The sequence below is a fragment of the Nothobranchius furzeri genome, chromosome 1, assembly GCF_043380555.1.
Source record: "Nothobranchius furzeri strain GRZ-AD chromosome 1, NfurGRZ-RIMD1, whole genome shotgun sequence".
In the NCBI taxonomy this organism is placed as follows: domain Eukaryota; kingdom Metazoa; phylum Chordata; class Actinopteri; order Cyprinodontiformes; family Nothobranchiidae; genus Nothobranchius; species Nothobranchius furzeri.
Genome location: NC_091741.1, coordinates 38,625,019 through 38,646,960, shown reverse-complemented (window position 1 = coordinate 38,646,960; position 21,942 = coordinate 38,625,019). Strand labels below are relative to the sequence as shown.

Sequence of the window (21,942 nt, the reverse complement as noted above, 5' to 3'; positions counted from 1 at the left end):
AACACGGTTACGCTGTTTATGAACGTTGTCGCTCTTACGGGTGCTGAACAAGTACCGACCCGTCAGGAGTACTCGCAAGCAGAGTACTGGACAAGCTCTGTCTCCATCACTCAGATATTCTACAGAAATGACTTTAATGTTCTGATGGGCAAGTCTGACTAATCACCATGGTACCAGGTAGTTTTTGGACCCACGGCATGCAGACCAACACAGGAGACCAAGTAAGATAAAACAAAGTTGTTTATTTAGATAAGGGGAACAAAGAGCGCTGCATCAACTGGCTGGTCCATCGAGTCTCTATATAACAGAGAAGAGTCCGTCTCGGAGGATGGGGGGTTTGGGAATGGTGGTTAGTTGGATGGTTGCTTACGGTTTCCACAATGAGAGAGGGGGGATCGTAAGGTCCGAGTGAGCTGGGGAAATCCAGCTGATCCGGGGAATCCAGGAGGGAAATGAGCATGAGGCACAGGAAGAGCGGCTGAGAGCGGGCGGCCAGGGGAAGTGCAGTGCGGCGTGGAGCTCCAGATGAAGTCCAGGAGACAGGGTCTGAGGTAGATATGATGGTAGTACAAACCTGGGTGAGCACAGAGGAGATTAGTGTAGGATGTCACAGGAACACCGGAGTAACCAGAGGCCAGAGCTGCCCCGGCGGGAGTATGGGCGACGGTGGCACAGGAGTTAAGCGCTCGCCCCGTAATCGGAAGGTTGCGTGTTCGAGCCCCGCTCAGTCTGTCGCTGTCGTTGTGTCCTTGGGCAAGACACTTAACCCACCTTGCCTGCTGGTGGTGGTCGGAGGGACCGGTGGCGCCAGTGCTCGGCAGCCTCGCCTCTGTCAGTGTGCCCCAGGGCAGCTGTGGCTATCTCGTAGCTCATCCCCACCAGTGTGTGAATGTGTGTGTGAATGGGTGAATGACTGATTGTGTTGTAAAGCGCCTTGGGGGGTTCCAGGACTCTAGAAGGCGCTATACCAAATACATGCCATTTACCATTTAATCATCCGGCGTGGTGTTGTGTCACACCGCTCCGTAAATCTCCTGGCCGTTGATGATGGACTCAGCTGGAGCTGGACGCTCTCGGCCACGCCCACCTGCGCACAAGGCTCAGGGGGAATACACCCCAGAAACAGCAAATTCCTGAACTCATGTAGGCATGAAAACCAGAAAACCTGAATCTGGATCCACTCGTCTCAACTAGCTGTTAGCTCTTTAGTCCTGGGGGACGTAAACTCCATTTCTCTGAGCAGAGGCTGTTCACAGAAACCGTAAAACTTTCTGAAATGTGGTTACTAGTACATGATGTTCTTCTTCCTCCGAGGCTTTAATTATTTATGATGGCTTCATCGTTTGGACTTTTTGATTAATTACAACCCCGACCGTAATGTATTTTCATGGATGTCACCGTTTTTGCTAGCTGTTGGTTTTATTAGTGGAGTCCTCCTCGTAGATTACCCTCAGAGCCGCCGGGCTCAGGCGGGCAAGCAGAATTTGTGTTCTGCTTCAGAATTTTCCAAGTATTTATTGATCCAGTCGCAGGAGTTGTTTCCGCCCTGTAATGGATCTGTTTCCAGCATCGCCGGTGAGTTAAACCTCCGCGTTTACGTCTGCTACGATCGATGAGCAGCGAAGGAAATAAAATTAAAGTTCTGATAAACTCATCTGGCACTAATTAATCAGCTATCCTCCAGCTTGCTGATGGATTCAGCAGCAGTCGGATCAGGACGGGCCCTCGTTAGGACCTCGTTAGGACCTCGTTAGGACCTCGTTAGGACCGCAGGACGCCGACTCCTTTTAGTGACTAAAGCAGCTTTTTGTTTACAAACGTGATTTCAGCTTTTCTGCCGAATTCCCGACTGGAAAGATGTTTCATCCAGGAATTAATGTCCGTCCCACTGATTCTCTCTCTCTGTGTGTGTGTGTGTGTGTGTGTGTGTGTGTGTGTGTGTGTGTGTGTGTGTGTGTGTGTGTGTGTGTGTTTTGAAGTCGGTCTATGTGTGTGTTTAAGTGCATGTTTGTGTGTGTGTGTGTGTGTTTTTAAGTCGGTCTATGTGTGTGTTTAAGTGCATGTTTGTGTGTGTGTGTGTTTTTAAGTCGGTCTGTGTGTGTGTGTGTGTGTGTGTGTGTGTGTGTGTGTTTGTGTTTGTGCGTGGGTGTGTGTGTGTGTGTGTGTGTGTGTGTGTGGCTGGTCTCACAGTAATAAATTGCTCTGTCTCTTTGACTCTGTGCTTAAACAGTGTGTGTGTGTGTGTGTGTGCTATAACAGCTTCCCTTGTTTCTTCTCTACTGAGCTTTGCTAATAGCTAATGGACAAACAATTAACTGGCCCTTAACGATGTTAAAGCATTAACGAGCTCATTAACTCGACAACGCTGGGAGACAGACCCACACGGAGACGACCACTGGGAGCAAAACCTGAAACTCCTCCGTCTAATGGCTCCACTGTCCTTTGTGTCCCTGAATCAAACACACCCAAAGAGCTGCTGGCTTCTCAACAACATTTACAGTCTCCAGTTAGAACAGAGGAAGCAGCACACCCTTAATTCAACATTCAAATTCAATTCAAAAGTACTTTATTAATCCCAGAGGGAAATTAGAGTTTCAGTACACACAGTTCTGAGATCAGACACACATACATAGACACATGACAAGAATTGGTGACTGTGGTCATTCGCAACTCGAGTCGCGCTACCTTAATAGATCAAGAGGGTTTATATGAGGATAGAGTCGGGGGGGGGGGGGGGGGGGGGGGGAAGGCTCTTCAGAGTTACCCTCACCAGAGAGGGTAGCTTTGCTATGCAAAAAAACACCTCAGACAGATATGCACACAGACTTCAGACATTACACAACATAAGTGTCCACTAGGTGGGGGGGCAGGGTTGGGACTCTCCTCACTTCAGTGCGTGCAGCCGCATGGAGCAGCGCTCATCACCTCCGTTTGGACAGGGGAGGGAGATAATGGGTTAGAGAGCACAGTGACTCCTAGATACGGTTCCACGGCCTTCACCGGTCACAGTCCCGCCCAGGCTGGGATAGGGAGAAAGAGTTTCCATAGCGACTGCAGCATTCCACATTTCTTCTGAGGGGGGAGTTTTACTTCGGCCTCGCAGGCTCCAAGGGCACCAGATTCAGATAAGGATTGTTTTGGGACAATTAAAGGCCTAGGGTCCATTTTATGTTCATTTTTATGTTTATTCATTTAGCAGACGCTTTTATCCAAAGCGGCTTACAGTTTATAACCTATAGGGCATGTTGTGATCTGTGGGGAAACCGGAGTACCCGGAAGAAACCCACGCATGCATGGGGAGAACACGCAACTCCACCCAGAAAGGCCGCAGCCGAGTTTCAAACCTGCAGCCTTCGTGCTGCGAGGCAACAGTGCTAACCACTGCACCACCATGCAGCCCATTTAAAGGAAACACACACACACACACACACACACACACACACACACACACACACAATGCAGAATACATCTGAAGGCTACAATGTCCAGTTTCACAGCTGTTCACTTCCAGTCTTCCTGGTTGACGAAGAACCCAGTGTCCGGTACCGACACCAGCCTACGTGGTCGGTGGGCGACGGTGGCACAGGAGTTAAGTGCTCACCTCGTTATCGGATGGTTGCAGGTTCGAGCCCTGCTCAGTCTGTCGCTGTTGTTGTGTCCTTGGGCAAGACACTTAACCCACGTTGCCTGCTGCTGGTGGTCAGAGGGACCGGCGGCGCCAGTGCTCGGCAGCCTCGCCTCTGTCAGTGCGCCCCAGGGCAGCTGTGGCTACATCGTAGCTCATCACCATCAGTGTGTGAATGTGTGTGTGAATGTGTGAATGACTGATTGTGTTGTAAAGAGCCTTGGGGGGTTCCTTGACTCTGGAAGGCGCTACATCAAATACAGGACATTTACCAGCTGCATGTGTATGACGCAGTTCCACGTCTGTGTGGGAACTCGTTAGCCTCTGTCCGAACACAGGTACCCATGTACCGGCACACTCCTAGTCTTCAGGGTTGTTGTGATTTCTTCAGTGAAGTAAAATGTCATCGGGTCTTCTCCGAGCCTAAGCCGTGAAGTTCACAGCCCTCGCTGTTCTTAGTCTGAGTCGTGGCTGTGTGTCTGAGAGTTTGTGTGAAGTTCTTTTACAAGCACTTCCTGTATTTTTTGAGGAGTGAATCATCATCATTCAAGCCGTGGTCGTTAAATCTGATGCAGACGCTACAGTGGAGGTGTGACGCTCGTTATTCTGAATGCTAAGAGGGAGCGATAGATGATGGATGATGTTCGATAAAATGAAAAACGCTGAGGGACGAGTGCAGGGAGGAGAGCAGATAAATGGCCGTTGTTGTTGCCATGGTTACTGCCACCTCTCCTCATGCACTGGTGTAAAGTCCTGTTACTGTTTTGGATGATTGTGAACAGGAAGTCTCTGCAGGCTGGATGGATTATGGTAATGTGTCAGCGCCCAGGTGCATGATGGGTAGGGAAACGATTGTCCGCTGGTCGGATGTGAGGCAGATTATGGAAATGCGTCAGTTTGGAATTGAGGGTTCTCTCTTCTGCTCAGAGAGTCTGATATGAACCAGATTAACTTTCTGTGGAGGAGGTGTGTGTGTGTCCCCGAGAATAGATATATAACAAAACGTGTGTGTGTGTGTGTGTGTGTGTGTTTCTGTGTGTGTGTGTGTGTGTGTGTGTGTGTGTGTGTGTGTGTGTGTGTTGGTCAGTTTGACAGACACCTCTGGGATGAAGGTCAGTGTTAAACAGAGCGCAACACTTTTACCTCTTGCCCCCCCCCACCCCCACCCCTCCCCCTCCTGGAATTAGACTTCCAGGATCTAACCCTGCTAACTTTCTCTCCTCGACCAACAACCTCATTAATATTCATGAGCTCTGGGCGTGACTGAAGGTCGGTGCTGGAAGCAGGAGAGCACCTCCCATCTGAAGGAACGGAAATAGCAGCAAACGCTAAAACAACCAGCTTGTTAATATTCATGCGGCTATGGATGGAAGTTTGCTGCTGAATAACTGCTGTGGCGTTTAGTTTCCCTGAACGTGCTTCTGCTTCAGCTTATTCAGTCAGACAGGCTGAAGGTTTCTCCTGAGGGTTAAAGAGCAGGTCCACCTCAGGACCTGACCCTGAACGCACCGCTCGGTCAAACACAGTTTATAAATGGTGTCATGAACATTTTGTAAGACGTCTGAAACTTTTAGCTGCTGTTTAGTTTCCTGACATTTCCTGATTGTCATTATTAATAAAAACAACACCGTTTTAGCTAGCCAGCACGGCTAACCTCAGGGAAAAACAGCAGTAGCTGTTGGGGTTTTGTTGCGGTTCGTTGTCTAACAGAGTAGGAGGAGCTTGTTTTTATCTTTGCTGACATGTTTTGGCGTCCACTGCCGCGCCTGTCAGAGCTATCGCCGATGTTTGTGGCATCGCTTCCGTTCATCTGCGGGCAGCAGAGGGCGACATTGTCCTCTGCTGCCCGCGCCTTCTCCATTGATCACCATGTCCCATGAGTGGTACTCCTTTGTCTCTGTCCATGGTCCTGGGTCCACGTCTCCGTATTTCTACGGCTTCCTTAATGCATCTTTTATATTTCTGTTCGGTGGTTCTGATCCGTGTTCTGTCCCGGTCCGTTATGTGGTTTTCTCTTGTGCAGCGGTCAGGGTTAGGGTTATTGTACTTTCTGCTCTTGTGTGTCTTCGGCTCGTTTCTTTCTCACACTCCTTTCTGCGATTTGTTGTTCTTGTGTTGAGTTGGCGCCCGGCTCCTCCTACTGTACGTGAGTTTGTTTGGGATTTCTAAATGACTCCACTCTTCTGTCCTGTTGACATCTTGTCCTTTGGGTGTGCTGGTCCGTTTCGAACTGTTGTGTGGTTTTGTTTTATTTTTCATCGATGTGTGGAAGAGTTATCACTGGTTTTGGTTCGTGTCTTTCTGGATTTCTGGTTCTTGGTTTTGGTTGTTCTTTTCTTTCTGTTGTTGTTTTCCTTTGTTTATTGCCCATTTCGGGTATCCGCAGGTCTTTAAAGTGTTTTGTATACGTTGGTCCTCTTGTTTACGGTCTGGTTCTTCTGTTATGTCTGCTCAATGGCGTAACGCTCTGATCACTGACAGTGTGTGTATGGTAGGGTGTTCTGATGGCTACGGTAAGGATTGGTGTGTGTGTTGGTTTCCTGTGCGTGTTTCTGTTCAGGGTCCCATCTTCTTGTCCATGGAGGTTCTGCTGCTTCCTGTAAATTTTATGTTGTTTATGTCGTCGATATTGTTCTGTTAGTGTCTCCGTTTGTCCTTTTGCTATGATGTCCAGTAGGTCGTCCACGTAGCGGTGTGTGTGTGTATGTGTGTCTGTGTGTGTGTGTATGTGTGTCTGTGTGTGTGTGTGTGTGTGTGTCAGTTCATAAAACTCTGGATGGATTTTATTGAGTAATTACTGGATGTTTTGGAGCCTTGTTTACACTTTTCATGCTAATAGCAGCTAAATGAGACAAGTGTTTTCCTGAAGGTTGCAGCTGAAAACGAGGCGTGCCTTACACTTTTAATCTCTAGAAAACAAGAGTATCCTGTAGTTAGTGTTGATATAGTTGGAGCAGTTTTTAACTCTTGCTTTGTTGCCGTCTGCTTTCTACCTGCCTGTAAGACGGCGACTTCCTTTAACGTATTCTAAGGGACAGAGCTGTGACCACCCCCAGTGCAGCTCCATCATTAACACTTAGAGCTGGAACTGGTCTTGCTTCCATTAGTACCAGCTAATCTAAAGTGATTTGACCCCAAAATGATTTTTTTTTACCACGATACGAGCTTTTAATGAACAGATGGTCATGTTTGATCATTTCCTACTGATGGTAAGGGTGTGCTGTTCTCAGACTCTGATTCGGTTTCCTCAGGGCTGGGTACCTCCCACAGGGCGTTCCCTTGCAGCTGATTGGCTATCTGCCGGAAGAGACATCCTTTCTGCCGTGGCACGCTGCCAGCCGAGCCCTCTACCAGCTGGACAAACTGCTGGACCGCACAGACGACTACAGGCTGTTCAGTGTAAATGAGCAATCCATCACCATCTCCATCAATCAATAACGGCTCCACGTTAGCGGAATGAACCGTCTCTTTAGCAGTGTGTGTGTGTGTGTGTGTGTGTGTGTGTGTGTGTGTGTGTGTTAACAGGATTACGTGCTGAAGCAGGTCGCCTCTCGATACCATCAGATGGGCTGGCCCACCAACGGCCCTGGATCGGAGGGCTCCGTCCTGCCGACGTCCTACCAGACTGAGTGAGTAACACTCTGCTGCTGGTGTGTTCACCAATAATAATCTGACATGTAAACAGCTGACTCAGTGTTTACCAGCCAATAATTTTAGTTCCTGTCAGGCTGCTGAAGAGATCTGATGTGGACAGACTGAGAAACGTTTGACAGATGTTCAGATTATCGTCTGTCACTGTTGATCTGTGACTGACTCTGGATGCTGACTCAGATTCACTAGAGATCGTCCTCGGCCCCCAAGCATGGAGGCAGGCTCCGCTCATGATAGAGCTTAGGTGAAGGTGGTTCAGTTTACATCTACAGAGATGATTATCATTCTGTCCTCCGTAGGCCTGTACTGCTGTCTAGCTTCCTCCACCCTTCACCACGGTCTACGGGATTACCGGGACTAATTTAGGAATGATGACGTTAGTTTGGACATAAGTAACCCTAACTAAAACAATAACAACGTAACACATAATATTAAGAACTTTTTCAAAACGCAGCTTAGAAAAAGATGTTTTGCCTGAAAAACCAGCATGTTTACCTTATTTGCTGCTGAAAACCCGCCTCGATGAGCTTGTGGCACCGACACACGGGTACTTCGGTGCTAGTCGCGACATCTGAAGAAGGCTGGCGGTTTATTTTTCACCAGAAAAGCACGTTGTTGTCTTTTAATCTCAGTGTCCAGACAGAACGCTGCTATTTGAGCCACGGGTCGCTCCTCTGGGGTTCTGACTGAGCGCGCATCTTTCAACTTTTGTTTGCACAAATGGCCCCATCAGTGTTTACCGGTGTCGGTACAAGATCTGCTCGGGTGCAAGATCGGCTCGGGGTCCTTCGACTGCCGATGACTTCAAAGTACGCCAAACCCACTCGGACAAAATACACTACACATCTATACTGATGGAAAGAATTGAGCAGTTTCGTTATTAAAATAATGTTTCTTATGACGTAAGTTTGTGTTTATAATGGTATTTGTAAAATAAAACACTATTTTATTCATAATGTTGAACTCCTCTTTGAGCACATCCCTTGAAGGATCATAGGTATTAGCAACACCTGTGAAATAGTATTTGCAGGAAAGAAGTGTGTCCCGTTTATTGAAGTATTTTGTGTTTAGAGTTTTTGACGTCTTGTCCATGAGTAGTTCAGTTACGCTCATAGCTGCTAGCCAAAACTCTGGAGTTAAAAGTTTTCTGGCTGTGCTAAAATACCTGTCTGTACTTATTTGATTGATGGTAGTTTTACTTTCTATTAGACTCCAAATGTAATCATTTGGCATGTTTCTAATTCATAATTTGTAAGAATGTAATCAGTGATATTAGTATTAGCATTCCTATGGGTTTTTCCATGTATATTAGCATTGCGCTAACCACTCGCTGCCAAATTGCAGCCTTTGCGATTAGAAAATCTCCTTTTGTCACATCGCAATTTAATTGCACATGCAGTTAATCGTTCAGCCCTAATATACATGCAGCTCTATGCTAAAAGTGTATTTTCAAAGAGGTAATGATGGATTTCTTTGTAAAAGTTGTCCATCTTTCCAGCAGAAAGATTAGCCTGGACCAACGTAACGTGATAACAACGTAACTTCCGTAAGGTTCATGTTCAGCCAATCAACTACTTTGACGTCATCGGCAGTCGAAGGACCCCGAGCCGATCTCGAACCCGAGCAGATCCTGTACCGACACCGGCTCTCCTGTAAAGTTTGCTTCCATCCTGAAATACTCCCAAACTGCAGAAGTTGTGTTGTGTTTAGACACTAAGTCAGCTGGTACGCAAGCTGCCATTTTTCTCTTGGCGCGCCGTCCTCCGCTCTGTGTCGCATGGCGACGACATCACGTTCATAGATTTTATGGAAAGTCTCCAAAAGTTGGAGAAAAAATTTAAACAGAAAATTCAACCAGGTTTTTTTTTACATTTAATTTCTTTTATTTGTCTTTTTTATGACCTTTTGCCTTGATTTTTAAATCCTCGTCTCCTACATTTTTGTCATATTATAATCGACACCTGTTTTTTAACACCAGCTGATACCGTAGTACCGCACAAGCCTAGTCCTCCAGCCAGATAAACATAGTTCAGAAACAAATGAAATCCAGTTTCTGGACCAAATCTCACAGTTAGAAACTAACTAAAAACACGTGTTCCTTTGTTGGAGGTAAACTTGTTCTCTCATCTGTGTTGTGCAGAGAATTACAGCGAGAGCTCATCATGTTAGCGTGTAGCTTCGGGAACAAGCAGTGCCACCGTCAGGCTGTTGCCTACATCTCTGACTGGATCTCCAGCAACAAGAACAGGTTGGTAACTAACTAACCGAACCGATGAAACACAATGAGAGATGGAACAATCTGGCTTTTGTATTATTTATTTCTGAAGGCATAAAAAGCGTTCAGGTCTCACTCTGTGAAGGCCACAGAAATGAGCCCAGCACCAAGGAATACATACAGCTACTGTATAGTCCTGCACACACACACACACACACACACACACACACACACACACACACACACACACACACACACACACACACACACACACACACATGTTGACGAACAAATACAAGAGCTAGGTAGGATACACATCTTATAATAGATAAGATACACACTTTACTACAGGTAGGATACACATCTTATAATAGATAAGATACACACTTTACTACAGGTAGGATACACACTTTACAACAGGTAGGATACACACTTTACTACAGGTAGGATACACACTTTACTACAGGTAGGATACACACTTTACTACAGGTAGAATACACACTTTACTACAGGTAGGATACACACTTTACTACAGGTAGGATACACACTTTACTACAGGTAGGATACACACTTTACTACAGGTAGAATACACACTTTACTACATGTAGGATACACACTTTACTATAGGTAGAATACACACTTTACTACAGGTAGGATACACACTTAAGAACAGGTAGGAGACAAACTGCAGGTATGAAGACTGAAGAGTGGAGAGAGTTACTTGTGGACTTTATGAGTTTTGGGGTTTTAGTTGTAATACATGTTTTGGCGATTCATTTACAGTTTCCTAGGATCCGGGTGTGTACGTATAGAGAAAACACCTGATTGTGATCATCAGACATTTGTTCTCACGTGAATGATGCAGGTAAAGGTATAGACTCTGTTTGTTTATATGTTGTTCTCTGGAACGTCTGACCATTTTGAGATAAACAGCAGCAGCTCCTCAGTCATCTAATAATGTAGCTATTTGATTCATCACTCCTTCCTGTCTTGTTTTTGCCTGCTAACTTTGTTTTTTACTCATGTGCGTCTGCCTTGTTCACTCCCTTGAGGCTCTTAACAAGATCCACAAAATTAGATTTCAAAGGGCAAATTAAATAGAGACAGACGCTGGTGTTGTGTGAAGGACAGCAGGAAGCTGACAATGAGACGCCTCTTTAAATTAAGCAAAGGAGACCTTTGATTTAAAGCTTCATCTAGTTCAGTTCATGAAGAGATGTCTAACAGCTAGAAGCTTCTTTGTTTTTAACTGGAAAGGTCACACAGGCTGTAGCCTAAGCCGAGGCCCAGACTTCCCTCTCCCCAGCAACTTGGGCCAGCTCCTCCAGGGGAATCCCAAGGCGTTCCCTGGCCAGGTGAGAGACATAGTCCCTCCAGCGTGTCCTGGGTCTTCCTTTAGGTCTCCTCCCGGTTGGACGTGCCTGGAAAACCTCACCAGGGAGGCGTCCAGGAGGCATCCTAACCAGATGCCTGAGCCACCTCAACTGGCTCCTCTCGATGTGGAGGAGCAGCGGGTCTACTCCGAGCCCCTCCTGGATGACTGAGCTTCTCAGCCTATCTCTAAGTGAGAGCCCAGCCACCCTGTGGAGAAAACTTATTTTGGCCGCTTGTAGCCAAGGATTAGACCGCCAAGGTCCCCGCTTTCGGCCGCCACTCATCACACATAACACCCAACCCCTTTGGCCCCTCCCACAAGTGGTGAGCCAATGGAAAGGGGGACCCTCGAAGCCCGGCCATCAGGCGCTCGCTGACGTGCCCCACCTCCAGGCCTGGCTCCAAAGGGGGGCCCCAGGGGGAACACTGTTTCCATTTGAAGTATTCATCATAAGGGGTCTGTGGGCTGCTCTTTGTCTGATGCCTCACCTAGGACCTGTTTGCCATGGGCGACCGTACCAGAGGCAGAAAGCCTCAGACAACTTAGCTCCTAGGATCGTTGGGACACCCAAACCCTCCACCACGGTAAGGTGGCAGCCCAGGGAGGGGTGGTGGAAGGGTTACATATTCATATTAAAAACACTTCATATATGAGAGATTTTTCCATAGTAAGAGTCGAGCTACAGTGGCTGGGGAGAGGGAAGTCTGGGCCTCTCGCGTTAGGCTACTGCCCCCGCGACCTGAGTCCGGATAAACGGATGAAAATGGATGAATGGAATTGAGTCGAGCTACATTTCAAAACAAACCACAGAAAAATCACTTCTCTGTGGTAAAAGGTAAAACAGCCATCAGTCATGTGACTGTCGAAACTTTGGTTCTGAAGGAAAATGCAAATTAAAGGATTACGTGATCTATGTGAAACTGGTAAAACTAGAATGGTGCACAATTCCATCGATAATCCAGCTCAGACTGAGAGACCATCTAGAGGCTTAGAAACCCTCTGCAGGTGTTCTGGATTCATCAGCTGATTGTGTGTGACGCTTTTTGAGTCTAGAGTATTGAACCTTGATGGAATTTATTGAAAATATTGCAACAGTTGTGGATAAAAACAGATTGGAATAGGTGTGTTCATTCATTTACGCAAATTCTTTGATACGATAGATCATTCTTTACTGTTACAGAAATGTGAAATATTTGGTTTAAGAGGTGTTGTTGTACAACTTTCGTTAAATAGTTACTTGGAAAGAAGGTTCCAATATGTGAGTATTAATAATATGAAATCTAAACTTAGAAAAGTAACCCCCAAATTCTACTACCTCCGCTCCGCTCCGACACCAACTCCGGAGCAAAATCGGTCCCGTTGTAGTCAATCAGAGCAATTCCACTACTGCGGCCGTGCTCCGGCAGTGCGGCGCAGTGTGCCACCCTCTGTTCCGGCGTCCGGCAAAAATAGAATCGATCCTATTTTTGCCGGACGCCGGAGCACCTCCGCAGTCAATGGACAGGAATCACAACCGCCCAACAGGAAAAGGAGCAAGCACAACTTCCGTTTTTCACAATAAATCGATAAACAAAAGGCGTTTTTTGTTTCATATCACAGGTTTAACAACTTTTAACAACTATCAATGGCGGCTGAACTTTAAATGCACAAAAGTAAGCCATAAATACAGTTTCTACTATCAAAGTAGTCACACTTTGTTGATCCAAACACTGCTGATCTCTACACACAAATGATGGGCAGATTAAACAGCTCATTTCGATGCTTCTCCCACACAACGGGTGTTTGGATCTAACTTCCGCGTTTATTAATCGGACTGTATCGCAAGATCTCGAAAATCCCGCGCACTCTTGTTTGCCCACCTCAGGTCTCCGCACCAGAGCGGAGCCGTTGTAGAGCGGGTACCGGTAAAAATTGAGTTCGGAAGCGAGCGGCTGCGGAAGGCAGGGGCGGACCAGAGCGGAGCGGAGGTAGTGGAATTTGGGGGTAGCTTGTGGAGTTCCGCAAGGATCGGTGTTGGGACATAAGCTATTTTTACTTTATATAAATTATATTTGTACAGCTAGTGTTATTTTAAATATGTGATATTTGCTGATGATACAAACTTATTTAGTTGTGGAGATAACATAAATGAATTACTGAAAACAGTGGAAACAGAATTGATGAAGTTAAATAGATGGTTTGTGTTTTAAAAACTATCACTGAATGAAAGTAAAACAAAATTAATGTTCTTTGAAGGTTATTAAGAGTAACATTGAAGTAAAATTGAATCTAAATAATGTTGAAATTGAAAGAGTAAATGAGACTAAATTTTTAGGAGTAATAATTGATCACTAACTCTGTTGGAAGTCTCACATAGATAATGTGAAACGGAAATGATCTAAGTCTATTTCTATTCTTTACAAAACAAGAGATTTATTGCACAATAGCTGCCTTTATTTACTGTACACTTCCCTTTGCTTGCCTTATATGAGTTATTGTGTGGAAATTTGGGAGAAAACATACAAAACATATCTGGATTCAGTTTTTAAATTGCAAAAAAGAGCTATTAGAATAATAAATAAAGCTGGATATAGGGAGTCCACAAACCAATTTTTTGTAGGATCATCTATGTTAAAATTTAAGGACATTATATATCTTAAAACTTTAGAAATGATGTATAGAGTGGTGAAAAATAATGTTCCAATTTGTATTTTAAGTATGTTTCAATTGAGATGGAAAATATGATTTGAGGAGGTCTTAAATGTTTGAAATACCTAAAGTGAGAACTAATGCTAAGTATAGATGTGTGTCGGTTTTGGGAGTGAAGTTATGGAATGGACTTAATGATGAATTGAAGATGTGTTATTCTTTGTCATTTTTCAAGCAAAATGTAAAAATTTGCATCTTCCAAAGTTATAGAAACTTAGTTTGATGTCTAACCTTGTGTTGATTTGATTTCTTGATTCATCATTTCTATTTCGTTAAATGTTATGCATCTTATCTATCAGTCCTACTTTTTTTTCTCTTGGTTAAAGGGGCATTATGGAAGTTTGACAGCCAAAACATGTATAGAAATAATAAATGTCTTCTTCATACATTCTCCTGCAATGCCCTGGTCCTGTAGAATGAGCCCTGGCAATTTTACTGTGATTGCCTGTTTTTCTGTAAAATCACAGTGTAGCTCTCTTCACGACAACACAGACGCAGGTCGGTTCTTTGAAACGGCCGTTTATTACTTGGGCTCCTTGGCTTCACCGTTACACCAATACACCGTGAGAACTGATCACGAGTGAACAATACAGACCAATTAGCAACTTTACAGTACACATATTAAGTCCAAACATGAATAAAACATTTCTCAAATGACAAATACCTCGTTGGCTGCTTGTCCTGAAAAGAGGTCCTTAAGTCCTTGTGTTGCTCTTTCCTTTAGTAAACCTTTAGCTTAAAATCGCTTCATGAGAGACATCTGCTCCCTCACAGTCCATGAAAAGGTCTCGTGTACGCTCGTTAAGGGTATTCTCACGAGACACTAGCTCTTACACGTTACACATGTACATTTAAAATAAAGACATTTCAACACAAATATATATTCATGAAATTATGAGGCTTATTATAATCAGTCACCTACATCATTAAATCTACACAGAACATTTTAACAGCATTTACACACAGAAAAAGAGAGCTGCTCGGGTCGAGCAGGCTGCTTCATGCGCGTTCACGCTCAGGCATCGCCCTCCGAACCGTTCTTTGAACGTTATTTCAGCTGTCATCAAAGATATAAATGTTACAGATACAAAGCACATCACTGGTGCTTTAGCTCGCCTAGGAAGATGTTGGACTTTCATGCAGAAGACTTGGGTTTGATTCTGGATGTGAACATAGTTCATTTAGAGTTTATTTTTTACATTAATGGTATATTTTTTACAGTAAGATGCCCAAATATTTATTTGAGACTCGCCGAACGGCATTGAATTCACAGATAAAAAAGATGTGGGTTCAACTTTCATTTTGGAACAATTTTTCAAGCAAGGGAAGGGAATGATCTGAGCATGCAGGAGGACTGACCCATCATAAACCTTTGTCGGCTGTGCTGAAGAGAAAGGTACAGAACCACATTATTTAATTAATTAGCTGTGCGTTCTCCAGTCCTCTGTCCTCCGGGCCACACACACACACAAGGGTCTGTCTCAGCTGTTATTTTTGTTAAGGAGTGTGCACGTACAGCATGCGCGCCTCATGCACGAGCCTACTATTGAAGCTGCCGTTACACTTTTGGTCAGAGGGGGCAATCGCGAGCATAAACACTCAAAAGTCCGTAAAGTCCCTTTAAGGATTTGATTATCTCTGTGGGGGTTAAGGATTGGCTACGGTGGCACAGGAGTTAAGTGCTCGCCCCGTAATCGGAAGGTTGCAGGTTCGAGCCCCGCTCAGTCTGACGCTGTCGTTGTGTCCTTGGGCAAGACACTTAACTCACCTTGCCTGCTGGTGGTGGTCGGAGGGACCGGTGGCGCCAGTGCTCGGCAGCCTCGCCTCTGTCAGTGCGCCCCAGGGCAGCTGTAGCTACACCGTAGCTCATCCCCACCAGTGTGTGAATGGGTGAATGACTGATTGTGTTGTAAAGCACCTTGGGGGGTTCCAGGACTCCAGAAGGCACTATATCAAATACAGGCCATTTACCATTTTAATTATAAGCCACTAGGCCCCTCTAACCACCACCAACACAGGCAAGTAGGGTGAAGTGTCTTGCCCAAGGACATGTTGGGGTTATTAGGAGCGAACAATTCGTAAGCTTTAACTTACTTTTGGATTCTTCAATAAATTCTGTAAATATGGAACTATTTACTGATTTATTAATTAATTAAGATATTCTTAGATATCTTCGGGGCACCACCCTTTAATTAGAAAGGGAAATGAATCCAAAACTCTTATCAGTCTTTCTTGAAGTTCGTAGAATCCTCGGAGCAGAGACTTCTCTTCGACACAACAAAGCTACTGGACACAAAAATCTGAATTTTATAACATTTAATTAACAATTTGTCAAATGAATAAACAGTGGAATAGATGAATAATAACCGTGTGATATGATTGAAGATGGATGTGTTTGCATGTGATGGAGGATGTATGAATGGGGTCCTTTGTTCTCACAAAGGAGTAGTGTGTGTGTGTGTGTGTGTGTGTGTGTGTGTGCGCGTGTGTATGGATTCAAAATGGAGTCTTGAATACAAGATGGCTGACCCCTTTGTCTGGCTAAAGTGTGGGTGGCAACTTGCACTTTAACTTCCAAAGCACTTAGAATCAGTAGTAACTTAACCTTAAATCACTCAAAACATTTCAAAAGATCATGAAACAACACAAAAGATTAATCACAAATTAATATCTTTTAGTTTCAGCCTGGCCATGACAGAAACCATTTTAAGATACCAAACAATGATCAATAAGCAGTTTATTCTTTCAAAATGACCCGACGGACGTGTTTGGGACGAAAGAGGAAAACACGAAGCTACTTTTTAAGCAATAGCGCGGTTTTATTGCTTATTCTGGACTATAGAGTTAACGGAAGAAGAAGGAGAGAGAGAAAGAGATGAGTTGCTGATCACCAGAAGAGCGAGGCGTCCCTCCCTCTTTGATTTGACGGTTCTCCGTGTTTCTCCGCAGCTTTCGGCGTCGTCCGTCGGTTTGATGCTTTCTCCGTTGTTTGGCGTTCACGAGTGTTTCTCCACGGGCTGGACAGAGACAGCAAAGTTTCTTTCTGTGCTGAGTTATAACTTACAGCGTGCTTGATGGAGTTGTTGCTTTCCTCCGCAGTTCTGTGTCCTCAAACATCAGCTGGAGGGGAGCAGAAACGAGCAGATCTGATGGGCTTGCAGTTTAGTTTCCAGCAGTTCCGTGGGCTCAACTTGGGCACTTAGAGCTTCCGCGTGCTCAAGGGAGTCGGAGCGTTGACAAGCGTGTCCTTACCGCCAGGTATCCTGGGCAAAAGAACGAGGTTTCTTTGTCTCTGCTGAAGATTTATGGTCTTAGTTCGCGGGAAAAGCTCCACGGCTTCCCGCACATGCGCAGAACGTGTTTCTGGTACTAGGCGGTGACGTCATCACAATGCTTCCGTGTGCAAAGCATCATGGGAAATGAAGTTTCTTGGCGCTGATGTGATTATTTGCTTTTCAGAGCAATTTAAGCACAGTCATTTTGGAGAAAATCACTGCATAGTAATTTCCTCATGAGGTCAGACCCTCAACATTCCCCCTTTTGGTTTCGGGGATCGCGCCCAAAGCTCGATCGTTGGAAGCACAGATGGGTTTGTTCCTCATGAACGTAGGTCGACTTGCTTGTCGGAAGCACAGGTGGGTTTGTCCCTTAGGACGTTGGTCTCCTTGGACGCCTTTGTCTTTGGTCTTTGTCTTGGATCCTGGCGCCTTTGGTCTTTGATCCTGGTCAGGCACAAAGAGGATAGGAAACGGGATAGTCCCCAACGCGCATAACGAGAAGAAGCCACTCACGCAGGTGGTACGCAATGATGATGTCGTCCATGCGAGAGGTAGTAGTGTAGAAGGAGGAAGGTCGGTGGGCGGTTAACTCCACGAGTGGACACAAAGGCATCTCACCGCCGGCCATACAGTTCAGTTTATGGAGCACGCGGTGATGTACGAGGTCCATAGTTCGCAAACGCGCATTGACCTATGTGGTCCCAAGATTCCCCCCTTTTTGGTCCAAAGGGTGGATCAGGACAGTCTTTGGGCTAAAACAAGGACCATAAAACTAAGAGGTACTACAATGTGCTGGTGCGTCAGACAGAGTCATTGACAGACTGAGCTGGGCCGGCACATAACCACTAGTTAATATGTGACCAAGTAAGAAACAAAAATACAGAAAACCCAAAAAAAAAAAACATATAACATCCAAGAAAATTCATAGCAACCTTGAGGTCTCATAAAATACATTCTTAGGTCATACAGTCAGTGTGTAGCTTATAAAGAATGTGACATACTGCAACACTCAGATAAATATGTGAGGTAGACTAAAATGAGAACTACTCTTAGGTTTACAGAATAACAAAGAAAATGTTGCTCACCCCCTTTAGACAGGTGTGGTACATTCACGCTTGGAGTCTCCCCGAACGCGGTTACGAGGCACACCGTAGGTGAGCAAGTGCATCTTATCTTGGAGTTTCTTAACACGCCTGTAGGCAGAATAAGCTATCACGGCCGTGATGAGCCATCCCATCCCCAGGGCGACCAATGTGCAGATTAAGGTCGTATAATCTGTGTCAATGTAGCGTCTTGGGCGTCAAAGTAAGTTCACGCGGGTTTTGTGTGAACTTAGCAAATTTGGTTCCTTCAATCAGTAATTGTTGGTCAATTTCTAAATCGAAGGCAAAGTTACAACCACGGAAAGCGTCCATGATCTCAATCTCTGAGTCATGCTGTTCGAGGTTGAGGTGATGGAGTGTCAGGTTTCTAGTTCAAAGTGGAAATGCCTACCGTCCTTTCAAATACCAATGTTCAGCATCGACCTAAACCTATAGATGTGAGGTGTCACAATTATGGGAACGTTTAACAGGAAACCGAGTTCTAATTTTTTTTCAACGTGAATGGGAATTGCACTGCCTAGGCTGTACGCTAGGTGGATTTGTGAAAGGTGCACAGTAGAGGGGTAGCAGCTGTCAAGCTATCTTTGAGCAGGTCCAGTGGTACCAAGTACGGGGAAATACGACTTTCAACCAAGCTGTCCAGCGTGGAACTTACTTCCCTGAGCAGGTCCTGCATCAAATCTCTCACCACTCATGTGTACACAATATCCTGATGTATGGTTTCAGACAAAGTCTTGATTGCACGTAGAGATTCATTAATCAGAGCAGAATGTAGGTTGACAGTTACAAGAGTACCCTGTAAGGTTTTAGTAAGTACTTCCTGTTAGCGTTCTAGGAGGAGTTTCTCTTGGTTAGTGAAAATGACGGCGGGGGGGGGGGCTTGGTTCTTTGTCGGTTAGTACATGTTAGTGGGTTAAACGTGCACTTCCCCCCTTTTCCATTTCCATGCATAGAACTATGTAGAGACTACGTCTACCTCCTGCGGGGAGTCTGGTCTCTGTACCCGCGGGGATGGTTTGACGTAGGGTTTGATTTGGTTTGCATGCACCCATTTGTAGACAGGCTCCTGTCTCGCTTTGGTGATGCGTAACCTGTATGCAACTGGAGAGAGTTTTGCCACGATCTCAAATGGTCCTGACCAGCAGGGCAGGAACTTCTTAGCTTTGCGTGCCGGTTGGGCGAACCGAAAGTAGAATACTTTGTCACCCACCTCGTATTCGCGGCTGGTTGTCTTTTGGTCGTAGTAGGCCTTAGCGCCTTCTACGTTGGTCTCCAGTTTCTTCTGAGCGTGCGCGAACGTAGCTCTGAGGTGTGTTTTCAAGTCTGCCACATACTGATGAGCGGTATAAGCAGTGGCAACACTGACATCCTCTGGGTGATACAGGAGGTGCAGTGGTAGAGTCATCAGTCTGCCGGTCATCATCTCAAAAGGCGTAACCCCTGTGGATCGCTGGGGAGTGGACCGTATGGCCATCAGGACCAGAGGGAGCTTGACGTCCCAGTCCTTCCCAGTGGAGCAGACGTACTTTTTGAGCATAGAGACGACCGTGCGGTTCATCCGTTCGACCTGTCCGGATGACTGTGGGTGATAGGGGAGGTGGAATCTCACTTCCACTCCCAAAAGTTCAAACAGGGACGTCATTACACTGGATGTGAAATGAGTTCCTCGGTCAGAGTCAATGCAGAGTGGAAGTCCCCATCGACTGAAAACGTGGTTAATCAGCAGTACAGCGGTTGTGACGGCTGTATCGTTTGGCGCTGGAAGGCACTCAACCCACTTTGTGAAACTGCAAGTTACAGTTAGCATATATTTGTTTCCTCTTGCCGATTTGGGAACCGGTCCAACCCAGTCGATCTGCAGGTGGGACCAAGGGAAGGTTATTCCCCTGCGTTGCAGTGGTGCTCTAGCAAGCGGCTGGGAGGGTTGAAACTGGGCACAGACGAGGCAGCCTTGGACATAGCTGTGTACGTCCTTGGACATCGACGGCCAATATGCTACTTCTGTCAGTGACGCGAGGGTAGCTTTTGCTCCGCGGTGACCTCCAACCGGAGTGTCGTGGGCGTAGGCAAGCATCACTCCTCTGTGGTCGAGTGGAACAACCCAGCGCGGCGGGCTGTGGTCGTCACGCATGTAAACTAACAAATCGTTTTGTAGTTTCAGATGCGTGAGTTGACGATGCAGGGTTTCCAAATCTCGGCTTGCGCCAGTAGGTGGTGACGGTTGTTCAGGCATCGGGCCCTTTTGGAGAAGCTCGCGGATGAGCTTCAGGTCAGGATCTTGTTCCTGCATGGTGACTAGGTCCGCATCATGTGGTTGTCTGCCTAGAAACACGGGTACCCCAACGTTCTGAGGTTCGTCTGCCTGTTTAGCATGGCGACGAGTAATCGCGCAGACCTCGTGAACGGCCTTGGGTGGAAGCCACTCGTCTTTGAATTCCCAGCAGGTTCCCTGGTCAGCACCGAGCTTAGCAAGGCGGTCAGCTTCGTCATTACCATCTTTCTCTGGACCTAGGGTCCTGGAGTGACCTTTGACCTTTTTCCAGTAGACCATTATGCCTTTCTCAGTGGTGAGCAGATCACACGCTAGGAATAACTCCGAGTGTTTCACGTCTCTGTTCCTGGCGTTTTTCATGTGGTTCTCCTTCCACATGGGGAAGTGAGAGATGAAGCTGTGTCTAGCGTAGTTTGAATCTGAGCAAAGGACGATTTGAGTGATGTCCAAGGCTGCCGCCTGCTGGAGGGTTATCAACACTGCAGCAATTTCGGCGTACTGACTAGACTTTTGGCCCAACCGGTAGTGATTTGGTTGCTTAGTGTCACAGTCCACCCAAACGACTCCAACCCCAGCACGGAGCTGGCCTTCGTGAAGGTAGGAGCATCCATCAGTGTAAACTTTCAGAAGCCCTTGGCAAACATTCTCATCAAAGTAGCGATGATTGGATGCGGTTGGGTAGACTGCGGCAGGTGTGTCCAGGGGGCCCATGACTGAGTCAGAGTCACAGTGCTGGCAGCCTGCTAGCCCTTGTCCTAGCGCTAGCTTGGTGTTCTGACCATACTTGACCTCAATATTGTATCCTTGGAGCACCATCATCCACGTCGCAATGCGGCTGTTTGACACTCTTCCTTCGCGCAGACGCTGGCTGTTTAGGAAGGTGACGGGCTGATGACACGTTTCAATGATCACTTTCTGTCCACCGATGTAACTACGAAAGTGTTCGACGGCCCAGACTGTAGAGAGGAGAGCTCTCTCGCAGTCTGAGAACTGGAGTTCCACCTTGCTCAGAGGCTTGCTGGCGTATGCCACAACTCTCATGTCCTGATCGTGTTTTTGCTTCAAAGCAGCGCTCAGGCAGTGAGAGGAGAAAGTAGCCTCTATGTAGAACTCTTTATCCTTGTCTGGGTAAGCCAGACAGGGTGCGGACGCCAACTTCTGTTTTAGGAACTGGAAGGAGAGTTCTTGGGGTCTGTCCCACACGAAAGGTGTGTCGTTCCGAAGCAGCTCAGTGAGGGGCCTCGCTGTTTCAGCGTACTCCTCAATGAACTGTCTGGAGTAGTTGCAGACTCCGAGGAAGCTCCTGAGTTCAGTCAGATTAGCTGGGGCTTTGATGTCCTGAATGGCTCTAATGCGTCCCGCTTGGGGCTCGACTCCATTAGGGCCAACCAGCAGTCCAACATACTCCACTTTGGTTCGACACCACTGTCCCTTGAGAATCGCCAATTTAGCTCCGGCGTCAGCGAGCTGTTGCAGCACGTGACGGAGTTCGGCCAGGTGCTCCTCGAAGGTTCGACTCCTCATCAAGATGTCATCGACATATATGAGGTTCCCTCTGGAAGCAGCATCTGACATGGCTTTGTGGAGGAAGATGTTGAACTCGGCAGGTGAGTTAGAGTAGCCAAAGGGGCAGCGGTTCCAAGTATATTGGCGATTTCCAAAGGAGAAAGCCAGTTTATACTGGTCCGCCGGCTCAACCTTCATGGTCCAGAAGCCGTTGGCTACGTCAACCGTA

The 21,942-nt window shown here is 46.3% G+C and overlaps 1 protein-coding gene across 1 annotated transcript in view; it reads left to right on the top strand.

The window, feature by feature from the left end:
- The window catches only part of LOC107386826 (thyrotropin-releasing hormone-degrading ectoenzyme), a 203,809-nt gene that overhangs the window by 153,990 nt on the left and 27,877 nt on the right, over nt 1-21,942 (top strand). The window contains exons 14-16 of the mRNA XM_015961451.3: nt 6,877-7,024; nt 7,151-7,254; nt 9,417-9,524. Coding sequence (XP_015816937.3) covers nt 6,877-7,024; nt 7,151-7,254; nt 9,417-9,524 — 360 coding nt within the window. The remainder of the gene's footprint in view (nt 1-6,876; nt 7,025-7,150; nt 7,255-9,416; nt 9,525-21,942) is intronic.